This window comes from Tetrao urogallus (assembly GCF_951394365.1).
Source record: "Tetrao urogallus genome assembly, chromosome: 1".
Taxonomy (NCBI): Eukaryota; Metazoa; Chordata; class Aves; order Galliformes; family Phasianidae; genus Tetrao; species Tetrao urogallus.
In genome coordinates, this window is record NC_136813.1 from 191858215 (window position 1) to 191880511 (window position 22297).

The 22297-nt window shown below is 41.4% G+C and overlaps 1 protein-coding gene across 1 annotated transcript in view; it reads left to right on the forward strand.

The window, feature by feature from the left end:
- The window catches only part of EXOC4 (exocyst complex component 4), a gene marked incomplete at both ends in the record, with an annotated part of 395210 nt that overhangs the window by 45047 nt on the left and 327866 nt on the right, over positions 1 to 22297 (forward strand). Inside the window, 2 exons of the mRNA XM_079535213.1 lie at positions 11063 to 11306; positions 18198 to 18375. Coding sequence (XP_079391339.1) covers positions 11063 to 11306; positions 18198 to 18375 — 422 coding nt within the window. The remainder of the gene's footprint in view (positions 1 to 11062; positions 11307 to 18197; positions 18376 to 22297) is intronic.

Below are 22297 nucleotides of genomic sequence, written 5' to 3' on the forward strand. Positions count from 1 at the left end.
CCTGACTTAAATTAAATACACTTTGTTTTCTTTGTCTGTTCTTGTGTTGATCATATCTGTGATATCTAGGACAAGACATCTGCAGTCAGTTCAGTTTCCATAGAAGTCCACTCTATATTTTATGTAGTCAAGCAAGTATATGTAGATATCACAGAAGTATTTTGTTGTGTTGGAGCCAAAAGGTCAAAACTTTTCCTTGTGGGAACTTTCCAAGTTTGACTAAAGGACTCCCTAGACACAGGATTAATCTGGTTGTCTTTGTATACCTGATGCAACAGATACTAAGCAAAATACTCAGATTTATTTATTATTATTTTGTACGAAGCTTTGAAAGCACTGCACAGATGGGGAATTAATCCTTGTATTGTTTCAGTGGATTAACGTGTGGTTGTCCTTGTTCAACAAATGAATAAAATGAAGAATACAGAAGTGACCTACATGTCTGTCCCACTTGCTTCCTTGTCAGTCTTCCTCAAATTGGGATTTTTTTTAGTCTTCTCACCCTTAACCATTTCTTTCCTTATTTTTGTCAGCTTGAGTCTGTTGTTTTGTGCTATACTTGCCTCCAACCTCTCTTCTGTGATCATTCTTCTGCTCGTTTTTGTTATGTGGCTGTGTTTCTGTTGAGGTGGTTTGTCTCTCAGTCAGAGGCTGTCATTCTTCCTAGTGGAGGTTTTTGAGATTTGTGATGTGCCAATACAAATTTACAAAGCTGGAAAGAGCAGCTTCTTCATGAAACCCTAGGATAAAGAGCATGCAAAAAATTCTGAGCTTCACTGTCAGAATTATTGTACTTAACCCATATAAACAGTGAAGCTCAGTTCTTTCCAAAATCGCATGATTTGGGGAGATAAAAGAATAAACCATGCACAGCTGCATGCTGTTCCCACCACTGTAAATGTTAACCTACTTTTCATAGAGTCACAGAATGGCCTGGGTTGAAGAGGACCACAGTGATCATCCAGTTTCAACCCTTCGTTGTGTGCAGGGTTCAACCCCTGTGTGCAGGGTTGCCAACCACCAGGCCAAGGTGCCCAGAGCCACATCCAGCCTGGCTTTGAATGCTTCCAGGGATGGGGCATCCACAACCTCTCTGGGTAACCTGTTCAAGTGCTTCACCACTCTCTGAGTGGAAAAACTTCCTCCTAATATTTAACTTAAATCTCCTGTCACAGTTTAAAACCATTCCCCCTTGTCCTATCACTATCCATCTTCACAAGCATCACACCCCTTCTGTTTATACACTCCCTTCAAATAAGGGAAGGCCACAATGAGGTCTCCCCAGAGTCTTCTCCAAGCTAAACAAGTCCAGTTCCCTCAACCTTACTTCATAGCAGAGGTGCTCCAGCCCTCTGATCATCTTAGTGGCCCTCCTCTGGACCTGCTCCAAGAGCTCCATATCCTCCTTGTGCTGGGAGCCCCAGGCCTACTACTTTTGCTGTAAGTGAATTGTGTAATATCTGCCATTGCTGATAGTTTTCCATCTAAACCATGAATCCTCCTAGCAAAATAATGATAGTGATAATAATGAAGAAAAAAGTCTGAAGTTACAGAGCTGATAGGAATCTCCCATTGTGTTTTATTGATGGGGAATAGACAGCAGGAGATGCGCCAGTTGAAAAATGGAATCCCTATCTTTCATCATCTTTTGTCGTCTTTTTCTTTTTTTTATTGCTAGTGTAACAACAATCTTAAATCTGCTTTGAAATTATTTTTTTGGCATTTTCATCTTTGAAGACTTTCACAGCTCAACCAATTCTCATCTCACCTGCTGAGACTGAGAAAGGGTTCATTAATATCTAGAACTGGCGAGGAAAAATGGAATTAAGCAGACAAAAATAAGAACAGAAGAGTTAATAAGGATGAGAGAGATTGTTTTTTGATTTATGTATTTTAGGCATCTCAGATCTGATGCAGTGTTGATGACATCTCTTGTTCTAAGATTCTCTGATAAAGTTATTTTGTGCAGTGTTTGAGTGGACGTGCAAAGATACAAGCAACAGGTAAAAATACAAAGAGATCTCTAAGAAATAGGTTGGTTGTGGGCATGAAACAGCATGGCTGCTTTGACTCCAAACACCTGAAAACAAGGCTTTGATAGCTTCATTCTCAACTGATGTAAATTGTTATACATCATCTGAGGGTCTGCCATCAAACCTCTCATTTGTTCAGATCTTTTGCTGTTCATGCTCATTGCACCAGAAAATCTTTCGCCTGGCTCCTTGTTTCACTCTATTACACAGTGTTGTGCTGGGCAAGTGTCCTTCAGAATGGGAAAGATAGAGAATATGATAGCAAACGTTTGATCGGCATGAAGCATGCATATGATTTTGCTTGAAGCTCACAATGTACTTTTTTTCCCAGATAATTTTATTTAAAAGTAGTCTTTTCCAGGGCTGCAAAACTATTAGAAGTTTAAAACTTATGTGTGTGCATAATGAAAGCTGTTTCTGCCTTTAGTCATTGAGGTTCTTTAGCTTTTTATTGATGAAACGAAGTGGCCATGCATATTAATATACACCACTATGAAGCACTGACTCATTCAACCTATCTCAGCAAAGAAGATGCCAACATTTTTGAGTCCTTTCTGCATTTGCTTCCCAAAAGAGACGTTACTTTGTGCTGTAGAATCTTTATAAGGAAATTAAAGCAGTTCCTCCTGCGCTTTAAAATAAACAGTATCTTTGGTAATGTTCACCTGAGGATTGTAGAAACGGCAGCTCGTGGTAGCACTTTCCCTTCATGCCAGTTCAGAGAAATAAATTCACTTCTAAATTTTATTTCTCTGCATGAACTTTCTCTATTCTGAAGCGTATTTATGGCAGTTTCTGCCTTGCCAGGCTCTTCCTGGAACTATAAAATGTTCTCACTCAGTACAAAGAAAACCTAGGAGATTTCTTTCCTGAAAAACTCATGAAATTGCATCTTAGAAAGCCAACAGAAGGCAACCTGAAGTGGAAACAGTGTTGGTAACATGTACTCACGGATGGGATTTGTAAATTTTATGTAGATGATATTTTTCTGTGATGGATATTCCTCAGCAACAAGAGAAAAACTTAGCTTCTAGATCCAATCAGTATGGTGGCTTCAAAGATTAAATGTGTGGTTACTGCTCAAGAATGCAAGTCCCTCTGTGTAGGTGGAAGCATGGGGAGACCTGTGAAATACCCTGAGGAATCCTGGAGCTTTAAGGTCCAGTTTTAAAGGTGCTCTAAAAATACCATTCTGACATTCTCTGTTTGGTGTCACAGTTGCTTCCACCTTAAGCATGCTCAATAAATAAATAAGTGTTTTTTCTTATATTAATATCACTTGGGGATTTGACACCAGCAGGGTGATTTTTTTCTCAAGCATTCACACTAAAAGTTAAATCCTCTTGCTAAACCTGACTTGTCCTGTGAGCTGTTTTGCATTTGCACAGGTCCAATTGAGGACTTAATCAGAAGGTGGTGGAACCCAGCAGTGAATCTGTATTTTTTTCCTGCTGTCATTATAGTGCTGTGTGAAAAGCACAGTTTGTTTTGATTGTTTCAGGGTAAATTTTTGTGCCTATGTTACTTAAGGAGGAAGGCTGTTCTTGCAGTTTAAGACTGTTTTGCTACTGCACAGCAAACATGAAAGCCTGTGAAGTAACTTTTAATGTGCTGTTTTGCAGGGCTGTGCTTTCTCACTGATCTTCACCAATGGTTCACATTCTGGCTTGATGCTGAGCACAGACACACGTAATGCATGTGTGTTTAGAGGAGGAAAGGGAAAATGGAGAGAGCTTTAGATCCACGTGGTGGAATCCAAAAGGAATACTTGTCTCCCTTCCTGAAGAATTTGATTAGGTTTTTTTTTTTTTTTTTTTTTTTTTTTTTTGGAACTTGGAAACAGTGCATGGGGTGGATTTTCAGAGTGGCTCACAGGGTTGCTTGGTGCAGTTTTCTTAAATGAGGTTACAGTAGGTTTGAGAGAGTGGCCTTGTCAAATTCCAACATCTCTGCTTTTAGAAGACTACTGTCCTAAAAACTGTACGTAGACCTGTATCAGTCACAGTTGGAGATTTGCCTTCAGGCTTTGAGGTTATTGATCTCTTAGGTCTTTTTTCTTTTGGACTTGGTACTGAAGCAGGTCAGGAAATGATCAAAATCTTTAAGGGACCATTTGTGAAGGAACTGCCCATTTGCTGCCTGTTATCTCCACTTACAGATCAAAAAAAGGATTCAGCACCACAGCTAGCAGGTTAAATTTCTTCAGATATCACATGACACAGAATTTATCATCTGGAAGGACATGAATCATGGAAAATAGTATGTTAAATTTTACTGGTTGCCCATAAATGTGCACATCTGTAATAAGTAGCAGCAAATTTTGAAGATTCATTGGAATGAAAAACAAGACCCAAGAATCTTTTCTTAGGCCTGTTACACTTAAATGAGTTATCAACGTAAACTTTTCTGGGGATCAGTGATATTGAAATGTCTCTTGCAGCAGATTTCTTGTGAAATGGCAGAACAGCACAGATTAGAGTATCATCGGTTGGAGCAGATGTTTTTATAGGGTGTTGTCAAACCAGGATAACTTCTCTCCCTTTCTGTCTGTGGAGGTGATAAATCAATGATGCACATGATTAAACTTTCTGGTGATTTGAACTGGATATGGATTTTGGCTTAGACATGGAGTTGAGTGGTTTTTTCCGATACCCAACTCTCGTGTTGTAAAGCATCTGAAAATGTCTCCGTGCTTCATTAGAGAGGTTGTGGCAAAGACACTGCTTCTTAAAGTTGTTGTTCTCTTTATGTTGGTTTATATGGACCTATGTACAGAAGTTGATCATTAGGCTGATACAGCAAAATAATATGACAAAGATCTGTTTAAAATTATAAATCGAAGTTTAAAGGCATCCTTACAGTGGAGATAATAAAGACAGCTGAATCTGGAGCTAGGAAGATTGTTTTTTTTTTCATGTTATTTTATTCATTATTACACTCTGAAAGGGTGGGGAAGGCTGGCAATGAGTAGAGTCACCCAGGGTCTGGGTCCACTCCTGTTTAACATCTTCATTAGGAATTGTTTGCACCATCAGTAAATTTATTGATGACCCAAGGTGCCTTCAGCCTCATCCAAGCTGGAACTCTGTGAAATGTAGTTCTTGTTGTTACTGAAAACATCCTGTGGGGTTCTTCTTTGGTGTTTCTATATTATTTTGTGAATGAAGGAAAGGTTCAGGCTGGGTGTTGTGAAGAATTTATTCTCAGGAGTGGTGAGATGCTGGCACAGGTTGCTCAGGGAGGTGGTGGAGTCTCAGGAGGTGTTCAAGAAAAGGGTGGGTGTAGTACTTAGAGACATGGTCTAGTGTGCAGTAATGGTGGTGGGTGGATGATTGGACTAAATGATCTTAGTGTTCTTTTCCAACCTTAATGAAGCTGTGATTCAAAGTTGTGTTTAATTAAAATTACTTTTTCCCTTCCTTTTATTAAAAAAAAAAAAAGATGGTAACCAAATATAAACAGCACTCCCACAATACAGATTAATTAATAAAGACAAGCATTGAAGGAATAATTTAATCGTTCATGGGCTCTCTGCATAAAGCAGGTGCTTATGGCATGAACTAAAATATTAGCTCTGTAAAGAGAGAGCATACATTATGCAGATGCAGTTTAGGTAGAATCTGGTGCATGTTGAAACCAATGAAGTCTTATGCTTTTGTCCACATCCCAGCAAATGACAGAATTATTCATAATCACAGTTTAAGAATAAATATAGATGAAGCATGCAGAGGCTATCTGTGGATATCATCTTTCACCCATGGAGCTCCTCAGCCCCCAGGAAGTAATATGTGTTTTAAAGGTGAACTTTGCAAATGTTGGTTTGCTTTCATGCTTTTTTTTGAAGAGATGAGGGACTGATTTGTGGCCCAGAGCTTTGTGGTCGAATAACCCCTTGATGACATTAAATTGTAGAAGGGGATGTTTGAGGTAGGGAAGACACAAGAAAGGGGCATCTTCAGTATCCCAGGGTTGGGATCTTGTCAGATCTTGTAGATAAATGGGCCCCCCAGGCTACCCAGAATATCTCTTATATAGGCAGAATGTGCAGGAAACAAAATTTCTACTGTTTTATCAAAAGATAAGATCTAACAGAATGTATATACTGGTGTGTTGCTACTAGGTATTGAAGTGTGCTGTTATTTGTAAGAGACGTAAATCATTGTCCTGAGTATAAAAGGGTGTTTCAAAATTGGTTTGCTCTTTTTGAAAATGGAAGGGTGTTCATGTGATGGCAGAATTCTCAGGAAGATTGCTGCCTTCATTCCTCTTAAATGTTGTCCTCGCATTTGGATGTAGCAGTGCTTCCTCTCTCTCATTTTCATTGTGTGATATTAAGAGTAATTTACAGCCCCCCTTACAAAGGTGCTGTGGTGTAATGGCGAGGACCTGCCTGAAAGGTTGTTTAGGCTCTGAATGCTGTGCACTGAACTCGGAGCAACAAGATTTTCATTTTTACTTTTAAACAGTATGTGAAAACCTTTTCTCCTCTAGCATTTCCAATGTCTTTTCCACAGCTATTGTTCCAAGGAGCTCATTTTCTTTGTTTGTGCCTGGCACGCTGTGGTTTTTAAAGAACAACAAGTAGCAAACAAAACAAGTGGACCACATACACAGTGCACAAAGTGCTTTGCAGCCTCATGGGTGGAAAGGTGTGTGAGAGATGAGAGCTTTGAGTGGAAATGTGTGCCTCAGGTTTTTCCTAGAGCTTTCCTCCAAGAAGACAACACAGCCAGAAGCCCAGATGAAGTGTCTTGATACCAATGCACACAGCACAAGAAATAAAGAGGAACTGGAATCAGAGGTGCAGTTGGAAAACTACAGTCTTACTGCTATCACAGAAACATGGTGGGATGATTCACGTAACTGGAATATCATGATAAAGGGCTCTCAGCTTTATAGAAGGAATAGGTGAGGTAGGAGGGCTGGTGGAGTTGTCCTCTGTATTAAAAAGTTTATAATCTGTGAGGAGCTGTGCCTGAGCAGCTCATGAAAAGGTTGAGAGCTTGTGGGTTAAAACTGGACCAGACTAATAAGGGGTATCAGGTGGTTGGGGTCTACTACAAGCCAACTGATAAAGGGGAACCTGCTGAGTGGTCCTTCTTGCATCATCTGCAAGAGATGTCCTTTGTGTAGGGTCTCATCCTGGTGGGGGATTTCAACCACCTGGATATCTGCAGGGAAAGCAGCACGGTGAGCTGCAAGAAGTCCAGGAGACTCCTGGTGTCCATGGATGACAGCTTCCTGGTTCAGGTCTTGGACACATCCACCAGAGGTGAAGTGTTGCTGGACCTGATGTTCAGCAATGCAGAAGGGATCATAAAAGAGGCTAAGATTGGAGGCAGTCTGGGCTGCAGTGACCATGCCCTCCCTGGTGGCTTGGCCTGGCCTGGGAAGAATATAGGGATGCAGTTGGAAGTGAACTTGGCAAGGAACGTGAAAAAAAAAACAAACCAACAAGAAGGGATTCTTTAGGTACATTGGCAGACAAGGCAGTCAAAGGAGAGCATTCCTCCTCTGATGAATGAAAATGGAGAGCTAACATCCTTAGACATGGAGAAGGCTGAGGTACTTAATGAGTTCTTTGCCTCGGTGTTCACAGCTAGTCAGCCTTCTCATACCTCTTCTGTTCTAGAACTTCTAAGCAGGGAAGAAAATCCCTCCCAGCGTAAGAGCAGAGCAAGTCCCCAACCATCTCATGAAGGTGGATGCTTTCAAGTCTATGGGGCCAGATGATATGCATCCCAGGATTCTGAAAGAAATGGCTGATGTGGTTGCTGAGCTGCCCTCTATTGTATTTGAATAATCATGGCTGTCAGGCAAAGTCCCTGGTGACTGGAAAAAGAGAAATATCACTCCTGTATTCAAGTAAGGGAGAAAGAAAGACCTGGGGAACAATAGGCTGGTGAGCCTCACCTTTGTCCTTGGGAGGATCATGGAGCGCATCCTCCTGGAAGAGATGTTAAGGCACATGAGAGATGAGCAGGTGATCTGAGACAGCCAGAGGGTTGTTGTCAACAGCTCAGTGTCCAGATGGCAGCTGGTCATGAGAGGGTCTGTTCTGGTAGCAGTACTCTTCAGCATTTTAATCAGTGGCGTAGCTAGTGGGATTGAGCATACTCTCAGCAAGTTTGCTGATGCCACCAAGGTGAATGGTGCAGTTGATGCAATAGAAGAGAGGGATGCCAGCCAGAGGGACCTGGACATGCTCAAAAAGTATGCACGTGAGAATCTAATGAGGTTTAAGAAGGTGTTGCACTTGGGTTGGGACAGTCTTAGATATGAGTACAGACAGGGAGAAGAACTCCTTGAAAGCAACCCTGTGGAGAAGGACTTGCGTGTCCTGAGGGATAAAAAACTGGACAAGAGCCAACAGCGTGGTCTTGCAGCCCAGAAGGCCAACTGTATCCTGGGCTCCATCAGCAGAGAGGTAGCAGCAGGATGAGGCAGGTGATTGTCCCCCTCTACTCTGGCCTTGTAATGCCCCTGTGGTACTGCATCCAGGTCTGGCACACCCAGTACAGGAGGGATGTAGAGCTGCTGGTGCAGGTCCAGAGAAGGGTGATGATCAGAGACCTGGAGCACCTCTCCTATGAAGAAAGGCTGAGGGAGTCGGGCTTGTTCAGCTTGGAGAAGAGGAGGCTCTGGGGAGACCTCCTTGTGGCCTTCCAATAACTTAAGGGAGCTTATATGCAAGGGAGGGACTGAATTTTTCCATGACCTCGTAGCGATAGAACAAGGGGGAATAGCTTTAAAGTATAAGAGGGTAGATTTAGGTTAGATGTTAGGAGGAAATTATTTACTCGGAGTGGTGAGGTACTGTAACAGGCTGCCCAGGGAAGCTGTGGATGATCTATCGCTGAAGGTGTTCAAGGCCAGGCTGGATGGGGTCCTGAGCAGCCTGATCCAGTGGTTGGCAACCCTGCCCCTATGGCCAGGGGGTTGAAACTAGCTGATCTTCAAGGTCCCCTCCAACTTGAGCCGTGTTTCTGTGATACCTTACAATTAGTATTATGGTTTATGTGCATTCAGAATGTCTCCTTTATTATCACTGCATTTTTATTTAATAAGCGTATTCTGAGTGCTTATGGGTTTGTTGAATCTACCCCCTTAAATTGCAAAATTACAAGTTTAATTAGACTTTAATTGCAAGAAGCATACACACAAGAGGAGAAGAAAGCACTCTGTGATCTCACAGACACTCTGCCTCCTATGTTGATTATCCAAAACTTGATGTCATTCTCTATCACAGTGTACAAGGATCTTATAGAGTACTTAATTCCATCTTACTGAGCAGTATTGCTGGTTTCCACATTGAAATACAAGAGTAAGCAGCAAGTCTGATATGAGCTCAAGGTGCTGTTGTTGGGATTACATGACAGAAAGGCCCACTGTGCTGTGGAGGTTGGTGTCAGCTGGCACTGAAATAAGCGTTATCCATTTATCGTGGTGCAATTTGTAAAGCAGTACCATACAGACTCTTTGGGACTTTTTTTTTTTTGCTTTTGTGCTAACTTGGACAGAGCTTGTGCTCTCCTGGGAGTGTTCATCACAGAATGGCCTGGGTTGAAAAGGACCACAATGATCATCTAGTTTCAACCCCCTGCTATCTGTAGCGTCGCCAACCACCAGACCAGGCTGCACAGAGCCACATCCAGCCTGGCCTTGAATGCCTCCAGGGATGGGGCATCCACAACCTCCTTGGGCATTATTTTCCAGTGTGTCACCACTGTCTGTGTGAAAAACTTCCCCCTAATATCTAACCTAAACCACCCCTGTATCAGTTTAAGACCATTCCCCCTTGTCCTATCACTATCCACCCTTGTAAGCAGTGGTTCCCCCTCCTGTTTATAAGCTCCCTTCAAGTTCTGGAAAGCCGAGTGTTGTAGCTTTGGCCAGTGACAGGGCTGCACACTGCTTGTGACATGCCACTTTGCATTTCTGCCATGTCATTTCAATTTTACCGGTGGATCTTTTGATATTTATTCAGGTTCTTGGATAAGCAGTTGAGTAGTAGATACAATGGGAGTCATCTGTCACCCAACAGCTCTCTGATAGGACTTCAGCAACAGTAAGGTGAAACTGCCATTCTGGCTTAATTCCTATATGAGGAGCCAGTATGGTGGATGGCACTGCTCAGGTGGCATTTGTCCATGCACTATCCCTGTTCACAAGGAGTGAGTTCAGTTTGCCTTCCAGACACTTATTTGCCATGGATCGCCTCAATATGTTTATTAAGTCCTTCACTCAGTCTTCAGCAGCGACATCCTTTTGTTGTTCCTGGGCATTATCTGTAAATTAAGAAATGTTGATTAATGAACGTGCTTAGAACAAGCACGGTACCTCTTGCTTTTCTCCTTTTGTCGCTTAGCAACAGAATTTCTCCCAGTGCTGTCCCTGTCACTTCAGGAGGACCATATCTATGATATCCTCTCTAATTCTTTTAGTTTTTCCTTTCAGGAAGCCTTGCTAAAAGATTTGGGTAACTTCATCAACCTCTTGACAGACATAATAAAGCAGAATGGGATAACATCAAACAATAATTCACTTCGACAGTGTAAACTTTGCTGAATTTATCAGGAGTCTGTTAAGCTTGATAGTGTTTATAATGAAAATTCCTCTCCTGTGAAAAATATCATGAAGAAAAACAGCTGGGTTGGAAATGTAGTTTTTAGCTCCTTGAAACTCGTTCAGGGGATTCATAGTGATAGAACACCTCCTCGTTTATGCGTATGTTAGTAGCACCAGGCTTCCTCTGCTTCATAACTAATACATAACACCATAAGCTTTATTTCTAAATCAGTCAAATGTGCAATGGTGTGTTTATGCATAGATATATAACGTTTCCTCCAAGCGAGCTAAAACTTCCATTGCCCTCTCCCACCCAACTAAAATCTGAGTGCTGATGTTTCCTTGTTTATTCCTTGAGAGTTCTCTGAGGGCACCGTGCAGAAAAAGCATTTAAACTTCGTTGCCAAGTGTTGTTTCTAGTAGTTTAAATCTTGGATTATGCCTTCTTAAATATATTCCAGTGCGAGAAACAAGCCTTCTGGAAATTAAAGAAGATATGGAACTGGATCCAGAGGAGAACAGCACTGTCTTCATGGGCATACTCATCAAAGGGCTGGCCAAGCTGAAAAAAATCCCTGAAACAGTGAAAGCCATCCAGGATCGCCTAGAACAAGAACTGAAGCAGATTGTTAAGCGTTCCACGACTCAGGTGGCAGACAATGATTACCAGAGGGGGGAAAATATTTCCCAGGAAAATCAGCCTAGGTAAGGATATTTCAAGCACTGAAATGTGATTGCTGCAAAAAAGATGTCTGGAGAAGGAATGCCAATGTTTGTTTGTTTGTTTTTTCCTTGCAGTAGCAGAGATATTAAATAGTAATTTTTTGAGAAATGTCTGTGTCTCTCTGAAGGGCTGAAGTACCTTGAGCACCTGAAAGGCTTGGGAATTTAGGAAATGTATTCAAAAAGGGGGAAATACCGTTGCTTTTCAGCTAAGTTTGTGGGAAAAGGAGATGCTTCCTTCTGTGGTTGTTCACAGAAGAGTCTTCTGGCTAAATTTCCAGTACTCGCAGGGCGCTTATAAGCAGAAAAGGGGTAAGATTTTACACTGCCTAATATTGATAGGACAAGGGGGAATGGCTTTAAACTTAAACAGTGAAAGTTTAGAATAGATGTTAGGAATAAATTCCTTGTTGAGAGGGTGATGAGGCACTGAAACAGGCTGCTTGGAGAAGCTGTGGATGCCATATCCCTGAAGGCATTCAGGGCCAGGTTGGATCGGGCCCTGGGCAACCTGATGTGGCAGTAGACAATCATGCTCATGACAGGGGACTGGAACTCAGTCGTCTTTCAAGTCCTTTCCAACCTAAGCCATTCTGTGATTCTGTAAACATGTTTGAAATCCAGATTTGAAGGTAGAAGCTCTGCAGAATTACTTAACTAGTAAAAGGTACGTGATGTTAAGCACTTGGTTATTTATTTATTTTTAACCTAAACCTTTCATATTAAGCAGCTTTACAATAGATTGAATTGTAATGCTGTCTCAGACTGCTGGTATGTATGGTATAAAGAACACTTGGTGCTGAAACAAATATTATGTTCTTGTGTTGCACTTGTGAAGAGAAGATTCGACTCAGTTGCTCATTTCAAGTGCAGTAGATTCTGATTAAGGTGATGCACGTGCAAAGCTTTGTAATCATAGGTGGAACTAATTATATCAATAAATATATGGCCAAAAATCTATTTGTTTTGCAGCTCCATTAGTTGCGAAATGTGAAAGCCCACTGAGAAATACATTTCTGCTGTTCTTCATGATTTGCTAGAACAGAACATCTTAAGGGCTAGCTATTGCTTGTAGCTGAATTCTTAATTTGTGATACTGCTCATTGCAATGATCACCACCAGAAGAAATTAATATTGGAGAAGAAATCTGAAAACAAAAATTTGTCTTCATTGTACATAATATTTATTGTGGAAATAGTTCTTGAGGAAAAATTTGGTAAAGAATTATTTTCCAATTCCTCTCATTATTTTAGAGTAGAATCATAGAATCACTACAGTTGGAAAAGACCACTAAGATCATCTACCAACCATTGACCCATCACCACTGAGCCACTAGCCATCTTCCACAGTGCCACAACTAACCTTTTTTTAATGGTAGATGGTGACTCCACCACTTCCCTGGGCAGCCTGTTCCAAATGCCATTGCTGTGGAAACAATTACGCTGTGAAGAATTAGAATTAGAGTTGTGGTATTGATATCTCAATTAAATTATAGCAAGTTTTTTGGGCGGGTTGAAAAGCAGTGCTTTTGTTGTTGATGCAAAGATGGAACTTAACATATTCTCAATTCTTGTTTTGAGAGGTTACATGGCTCTTGGATGCCATTTGAAATTGATGAAGTTGGGTTGGATCATACTTCAATGATGTTAAGGAGCCCAGAGGCCTGGGTGAGATACCAAAAACTTCAGTGGATTTTGGCATTTGATTAATAGCAGTTTGTGATCCCTTAGGATGCCTATATTGTAAAGCTTTGGAAAGTGTCTTGAATTCCTGTTGAGTAAGGATATAATTAGAACTGATTCTAAACCGAAATTACATGGGAAGTTTACAGCAAGCAGGTAAATTTATTTATACTGAAAAGGGTAAATTATAGTATGGAAAGGTATACCATCCCGTAAATTAGCTGCAGTTTCAAATAAAAATGAAGTGACTTTTTCCTGGTGTCAAGAAGAAAACAAAGCCAGGACAACAAGGTCCTCCTATTTCAAGAGAGCTCTGTAAGACTCCAAATTTGAGAATAATTCAGAGCCTGAAACTGCTTAACTGTTCATTAGCCAGTCAGCCTCAATGACTATTTGACCTTAGGATGTTAATAGATGTTAGGATTTTAGGATGTTAGGATGATAATAAAATGTTTTTCAATTCACCTTAGCACAAGTCACACGTGAATGCCTTTCAGAGCTCAGTGCCTGTATTCAGGTACTGTGCTGTGTATGATGTCCATACAAAACTTTCAATTCTGGCAAATAAAATGACTAATGAGATGGCAGGGAGGAGGTAAGGGGCAAGAGCAGGGGCTGAGGCTTTATGCTGAGTGTTCTGCTGGACAGTTCCCTTCTGCTTGTTAGGTACGTACAGACTGAACGATATGCATCACGATATGCATCTTCATCATTGTGTCGACTCTCTGAGGCTGGCTCACTTCTTTTCTTTACGAAAAAGATGACGTTGGATGCCACTTGATGAATGTGCCTGTGGAGATTCTGGTGTAATTCTAGGGAATCACCAGAAAAATAATATAAAGCCCCCTCATTGTACAAGAGAGAACTAATCTCTGGAAAAGGCTACCAGAGTCCAAAGACATCAGTGTTCTTGCATTCTTTCTTTTTCTTTTTTTTTTTTTTTTTTTGACTACCTTTTGTGTGGCCAACTTGTACATTTGTATATGAAAGCCATTATGAATTGCATCCAATGTTTGTTTTTTTTTTTTTTTTTTTAAGATCAAGACTATTATTTTTGTCAAAGCAACTAGGGCCCAAAGAGTGCCATCTCTTACTTATCTCCCAGTGTGCTCTTTGTGGAGCCAGCACACATTGGGCTCCTGGCTCAGATCTTCAGAGTTTTTTTGAATTCTTTTTCAGACAGGGCAGACCCTGTCTGCTTCCTAGGAGCAAGCCTTGGCTGTGCTATAAAAGGTGTTGGCACTGGGCTTGTTAGTGAATATACACACAAGTGTAAGCAGCACTTCTACTATTTATACTGTGCGACCCGTTCTGTCATGGATATCCTATCACTGTCTCTTGCATTGAGCACTTCTCTCCTTGGTAAGCAGTTTGGCTGCTTGGAGAGTTGGTGTGAAATTGCAAGGACCTTTGTACAGTGGCAGCAGGATATTTATTTATTTATTTTTACCAATGTGCTCATGAAAGGAAGGCTTGCACGGCTCTGTGACAGCCGATGTTTAGATTTTCTGGATTCAGTGATGGTGTACACCTGATTTAGTATGGACCTAACTAGACAACATGTTTGGCTCTACTTTTCTATGAACATTAACTCTTTACTCATGTGTATTTGCCCCATAAATTGTGAATGATGTGGATATTTTAAAATGTGGTAAAGGGCATTAGCAGATTCCTAGCAGTTTCTTGTCCCTGCTAGAAGACAATTTTGAAAGTTATAAACTTACATTTTTGTCTAGGTAAGTTCTATAACATTTATAGACGTCTGTACTTGGAGTGAGTTTATGGAAAAAATGCTTAAATTTGCCATTGATTTATCTGATTGCTCATTAGAGCACAGTACCTCCATGTTTAGAAACATGTGTTGATTGTGGAGGGTGAGACTCAGTGGGGTCCATGTTAGCATTGCTATGTCTTCATGAACTTCTGGGTCTCAGTTACTCAAGGCTGCTGACTTGAGAAATAATCTGGACACACATGGCCAGATTTCTGGAACAGGAGTTTGGTAGGGGCACATTGCTTTAGCTTTATTTGTACTTGAAGATCCAGCCCAGAAGGAAGAGGTATATTGCCAGTTTTTTTCTTAAATCCCATTGCCTGAACTCAGTGCATTTTTCCTGTAATCTATTTCTGGCCTTTTATTTCAAATGAGTATAGAAATTATATACATGCCAACACTCTGACCTGGCAGAGAACATCGTTGCTGCTAAAATGCCTGAATTGTCATTAGCGACCTCGCTCAGGTGCCAGCAGTCACTTTGCATCAATTTGTTCTCCGTTATTGCCCAGACAATAGGAGTTGCTTCCGGGTCTGTGTCACTGTCTCTCAACATACTTAGCATATTTCTCGATGAAGGGGTTATGAGATTGCTTTGACAAATTGCCTAAGCCACTCTTCTGTCATTGTCTGTATGTGTTCTCTTTAGGTCGCTCGGTGCTGCAACCCCGTGTGCATAAAATCTAGGCCATATCATTTTATGCTGTTTTGTCGTATTGGCTGGCTGACACGGCTTGTGTCTGTCTCCTTTAGGTCACCTTGTTTCAAAAATGATTTGGTGGTTTTAGAAGACTTTCAGAGAAAGGAAAATTAAGAGGTGCTGGCTAATTTGAAGCAGGGAGAAGTGGAAAAATGATTTTTGGTTGAGAATGGAGAATGTAACGTTGTGTTAGTGATGCTGAATAACATGGGTGGGGAAGCTTTCATTTCTGCTGGTCTGTACTAGGAGAACTGGAAGATAGGAAAACCAAACAACTGTTCAGTATAATCCTATTTTAGCAGTGGCTTTGTAAACAAGCTGATAATGTGAGATCAAGCTCACTTAGAATCAAGAGAAATGAATTTGTCAAAAATCCAGCTAGTTTCATTCTGCAAAATTGTGCTTTCCTGGGGCAACAATGAGGTATGTGGATAATTAAATTTTCATTAGCAGTGGGATGTTAGCAGAGCTTGGGCTTGCATTGCTAAATTTTCTTAGTGGCAAAGAATTAATGTGATCCCATAAGGCCATCTTGTTGGCATGTCAGTCAGTGACACGTCGGTTCCTCGAGAAGGAAATTCTTTTTCTTTCCAAAGTCTCCTGCAGTTCTTTTAGCTGAGCAGCCACCTGCCCTAGCTGCCCCTTTAGCTATCTCTGTTACTTCCTGTGGGAAGTTGTGTGCATCTTGTAGGGGCTTCTGTAGCAATAGTCACCTCTCCCGTGTCCTGTAATACGCTGGACCAGGTACTTGCTTAAATAATGCAGGTGGTTTTCAGGCAGCCTTGGCTGCACGTTCCCCTGTCTTCTTCACTGATAACACTGGTGATAGACAAGGGCGGTCAGAGAAGGCTGGAGCTGTGTAGGTCATTCCACAGGAGCAACTTCTCTGTTTAGCTTCAACAGGATAGTTATTAAGATTTAAACAAAACCTATATGGAAGAGAATGGCTTCCACGCTAGATTTTCCTTTATCATTTGTGTACATCTTTTATGCTTCTCTATATCCCCTGATGGTGTCTTATATAAATACGTAAGGGCTTATTAAAAATAATAAAAATAGTAGTATGTTCTCTCTCAGTGCTTTCTCTTCAGGGATTTCTTACTTTTCTTAAAAGAAGGAAATAGATATTGACACCAGTTTCTTTTGGATTGCTTCAACGTGTGTCTTAGTTCTACAGTCACTTAAGGTATGGCACTGTTAATTAACCTCCCTGTGTATCTTGTATGTACAGTGATGACTAATGATTAACATGAACATATTCTGGACCACTTGAAATGTTCTGCTGTTCCTTGCTGCACCCTCCTGGACTTATCCAATAGCTCTTGCAGTTGAATCAAGGTGTTTTCTGCTTAACCATTGGGCTGTGTGGGCAGATGGGGATGGTCTATGTGAGAACTTTGATAGACTGCTGTATGATACTATACATGTTTATGTCAAATGATCATGGATGCATGACACATAATGAGCTTATGCACCTTCTGTGTCTATTCATTTATTTATTTATTTAAACTACTGTTATTCTAAATAATAGCTAACCTCTGTCCTTGGCAAAATCCAAGTATAAGCTGAGATGAGTGGTTTTAGCCACAGCATCACGCCGGGCTGTTCTTGCAAATGGACAACAGCTTTTCTGTTTCTCCAGTTAACTATCTAGCTTCTGGCTTAAAACAGCTGATGTAGCAGGAGGTATGCACCCTTGAACTGAAGAGGCCAAGGCATGAAAGCACACCTTGTAGGTGGCTGTTAACAGAATGCTGCAATGTGATGGTTAATGAGCGGAGGGAGCTCTGCTTTTCCTGCAGCCCTTCTGTCCTTCTGATGGGGAGACACAGCAAGTGTGTGTTAATTCCTAACTGCTTCAGTTAAATGGGATGGAGCCTGTCTGTCAGAGATCACTAGCACCTAACATACAGATTTGGGAAGTGTTAACATCACATTTTGCTGGGATTAAGTGTGGACTTGAATTGCTCATTAAAAAGCAGTGAAATTATCCATGTCTTCCTTTTACTAGATAACATGATCAAAGGTGATTCTTTGTCACAGAATATTTAGGACTTTGCAGATGTTCATTAATTACAGCAATTGGGCTGTAGAGAAGCAATAGGAACAGGTCATGTGTTGAGGTTGTAGCTGTAGCTCCTTTACACTTAGTAATAAAATCTTTATAACTTAAGCAGCTGATGAGCTGTTGTGTTTCACGTTTCATGTTGTTTAATCTGTTTTGATCTTTCATGTTTAAAACATTCTGTGCTGCTCATTTCATAATTTAAAATGAGTATCTTACATTCTGTTTGTGTGTGTAAGTAAATGCTTCTTGAACTGGCACTCCTCCTCTCTTCTGAAGAAAAAGCAGGTCGTCTATCTGGAACCTTAAAATGATCTATAATGTCACAGCATTGAAGTGTTCTGACGTTAGGAATGCATTTGTCTTTCCTGCACCCCAGGCAGAGCACATTAGAGGTGAGCAGCCTGAATATAGAGGAGAGTGCAAAAAGGAAGTTGGTAGGAAGCAAGGAGGTATGAAACTTGATCTGGTCCCCTAGAGGCCACTGAGATTGATGCTGCGTTGTGGATTGCCTGGTTGTCACAAAACTGGATCTGAAGTAAAAATCTTCTGATTCCTGCCCATTGATGCCCTGATGCGCTGCCTTACAGTATGGTTACAGGGTTACAGTGAATTCTGAAAACTGAGTGGAGGTTGTCTTGGTCCTTTGCAGATTGCTGCTGGAGCTGCTGGAGCTTCTTTTTGACAAATTCAATGCTGTGGCTGCTGCACACTCCATAGTCCTTGGACATCTTCAGCAGACAGTGGCCTCTCCTTGCAGCCAGTACGATGGTGATATCAAGCTCTACGACATGGTTGATGTGTGGGTGAAGATCCAAGATGTTTTGCAGGTAAGAGTCCTTCAGATGGGTACAGTTTCAGCTTGTAGCAGCTCTTTAAACCAGAATACCACGGAAAACAGTTCTATTATGCTCAAGGGACAGCCTCACTGGAAGTTGTCTTGTCTTTTGGCGAGTGGACGCATTTCTAGCAGGCGTCTAGATTCCAAAGAGCTTAAATACCAGCAAAACAGAAAGTATGGATTCACCCTTATACTGGGAGAAGTTGATTCCTTTTGTCGACTGAGTGATTTAGCAGAAGCTTTCAAATAGTGACACTTTTGTTCCATGTTCCCATGCCATGCCTGCCTTATAAAGTGTCACTGCTCTAATCGCTTGTCTTGCCTTGTCATTACGCCTTGGCTGTAGTCGGCTGAGACAGTAGCTGCCAGCATGTTTTCAGGGAAGCCTTATTTGATTCCTATTCTAAACCATAGCGTGCTAAAGCTGAACTTTGCTTAGACTTTATTTTGGTACCACGCCTATCACCATAGCATCTGAGCAGCGGAGCTGTCTGTCACACATCTTTTCTCTCATTCTTGATGTGAGGTTAAGACATGCTTAGCAGATTTTCCTTTTTTTTTCCCCACTTTTTAAATTTTAAATAGGAGTGTACAACTCACCCATTGTTTGCTAGAGGAGGTCAAAGAAATAAACCTGGCATTGTTTATGAGATTTATGTTGGTCATTCCACCTCTGTCCTGTTCCTAAAAAATACTGTCTCCAACACTTAACACACATTTTCATTGTAGGGCACAGGTCTATTCCTGTTTCTCTAAAAACTTATTTGACTATGTGCGTGGGAACTGCTGACTAATGGCCTGAACCACTGATTGAGCACCTGGGGAAAGGACCTGGTCAGCCCTGGGAGCACAGGTGAAGGCAATTCACCTGTGCAACTGGAAGGGGTGGAGCATGGCTGCATTTCTGTTGGACCTCATTTAAGGGCTGACTGCCACTGGGGAAGGTTCTCTTTCTGGAGATCCCTCCTTGGTGAAGCTTTCCCCTGCAAACCTAGGATCTTCTGATATGGGTGAGCAATCTTCTTCCCTTCCTTCATAGCACCTCTATTGTGTCAGTCCTTCTGTCATCACACCTTTGTTGTAATGCCTTTCCCATTGTATTGATCTGATTGCTGCACTGTAGAATGATGCACGTAGGATTTTTACTTGCACAGACATGGCCAGCTGTATGCATGCTGTGATTTCAGGCACTTCTTGGACTTTTTGATCACACCCACTGTCTTCTTATCCACTTACGTGTCTTTGTAAAGGATTTTTACCTTCCTTCATTATTCTTGGAAAAACTTGATTGGGAATATCCAGACAGAGGGTAATAATAGATTTTCTAGATGAAAGAGTATCACAAAGTTGGAGCTATCTGGCCCCATCAAAGCAAAGAGTTAGGCTTCAGGGCATAAGGAAAGGGTTTGGCAGTGAGTATCTCCAGCCATCTTATTGTCATACACAAGGTTGAGAAATCCTATAAGAGCTTTGAATTCTGCAAACTTTGCTGTAGCAGGACAAGACCTGGGACTAAAAATCCTCCAAGATTTTATCTTTAGTGAAGCAGACTGACAAGGCTGGTAATTCCCTCTTATCAGTGAGGGCTTGTGATTGGTTTCATTCCTCATGAGTGGTTAAGTCAGGACTGAGTTATGCTGGCTATTACAAAATAACATTGATAAAACTTTTATGTAGAAGCCTATGTAGGTGTGCACGTACAGAGAGTGAGTGAGCTTTCTTTATTAGGGAGAAAATATGTAACAAAGCTTTCTACAAAAAAAAAAAAAAAATGCCAAGGAAAATGCAATAGCCCAACTGTAAAGATCTCATTGCTATTGGTGTGACAGCACGAGTGTCAGAAGGTGCCTGAAAAGCTTCTACAGGAGCCACAGATAGCTTTGCCAATGCACAAAAGCTGCACTTTAAACTCCGTAATCTCTTGCAGCTTTAGGGTAAAAGATGAGCACTGACTGACTTGGTGAGGGGGAAATCTTCTATTTCTCTGTTCAAAACCTCATGGCTTTTTTTTTTTGTGTGTGTGTGTTTGTGTGTATGTTCATAGGAATGGATTTCTTTTACCTTGCAATTTAAAAAAAAATCTCTGAGCCCAAGACAAAGTTATTTCATTGCAGTGTTTCCAAGCAGGGGTAATTTTGTAAGGGGAGACCTTACATTTGTGTTAAGGGGGAGCAGAAAACTTTTAAATGCTGTTGGGGGAAGGTGAAAACGTGGAGGAGGTAGGTTAGTGGTGGGGTGCATCGGGGAAACATTATGATCCTGTAGATCATAATGAATGAAACTTATTCATAGTGCTGGAACAGTACTGTGTGGCTCTGTAATTCACACAGATAATCTCTTCCACACACACATTGTGCATCTCTGCATGTGAAATATGTTACAGCAAGGTTATCTCTTTATAGCTCTGTACCCGAGTCATAATGTGTGCTCACAGTGGGCTGGAAATTGTCCTTTTTTTTTTTTTTTTTGTTTAGCTGGATTTCTGAGTGCTGCCTAATAACAGCACAAATCACTGTGGTATAATATTAGCGAGGTGGTTCAAAGTCAAGCAATGTTCAGATACTGAGCATGTGGATATATTTTTGACCTTCTCTGTGAATAACACTGAAGTCATCAGGAGAAAGGCAGAATGACCTTTTAGAGCTAGCTGCCAGAGAATAAACAAACAGAAAAATCAGTTTGTCAAAATATTAGAACAGCCTTGTTTGGTAAAACACAGCTTGAAGTTATTTGGACCAGAGCCAGCCTTGCCTGTAGTTGTATTGCCATACCATCAAGAGAGAGGTGTGGAAGTTGTTCCAGTTTTAATGTGCTATTTTATGTATGGAGTGAATTTAGTTCTTCAAAGTGGAAATGGGTGGGATTATAGAATGATAGAATGGCTTGGGTTGAAAAGCACCACAATGATCATCCAGTTTCAACCCCCCTGCTATGTGCAGGGTCGCCAACCACCAGAGCAGGCTGCACAGAGCCACATCCAGCCTGGCCTTGAATGCCTGCAGGGATCCAGGGGCATCCACAACCTCCTTGGGCATTATTTTCCAGTGTGTCACCACCCTCTGTGTGGAAAGCTTCCTCCTAAAAATATCTTTCTGAGGAGTAGGACCGAGTACTTGGTTGGAGAGAGCTGTGAGCTGTTAGAACAGCCCTCACAGCTGTACTGGTGTGAATAGTTCCTCCAGGACTGCGCAGCGAAGGAATTCTGAGTGTTCTGCCACAGTTCAGTGTGTGTATTTGGTATCCTCCCATCTGAAAATATGAAGTGTTGTGTTGTGTGAGAGGCACAGTGATACACCTAGGTCGCTCTGAAAGTAATGCCTCTTATTTATTTCCACGGAAAGTAAAACGGATGCAAATAGCTCTGTAATACTGTTTGAAAGAGCAAATTTTCAGCTGCAAAACACTATCTTACAGCAAAGTCACCACTATTAGTTGTATATTTTCACCAGTGGTGAACAAGAACCTGCATGCCACATGTGTAGAAATCTGCACCAGTGGAGGTGACCCACAATCACCACTGCTGAAATTTATCACCTACTGCCTCACTGAGCAGCATCCACTCTTTGTTCTCCATGTCAGGCATGATTTTGTCAGACTGCCCCTCTGCTGCCATCTGGAACACAGCAACAAAATGTAATGGAAATACTGGTGGGTAGATTCAACCTCTACTTGCATGCCACCAACATCCACTTGCGATGCTGTGGGCCAATATAATAAAATGGGAGGTGTTACTTTTGGAGCAGCCCTTGTACATCCTTGGGCTAAAGGCAGGCATGCCTTCTTCTGTCCTGTTGTGTTAGAGTCAGGGGGCTGACAGAGGACATGCTATAGCAGCAACTGGTACTTGGTGTGCTGTTTTTTTTCTTGCTGTTCTCTGTTGCAGAGAACACTTAACAGCTCATTCACCTTTT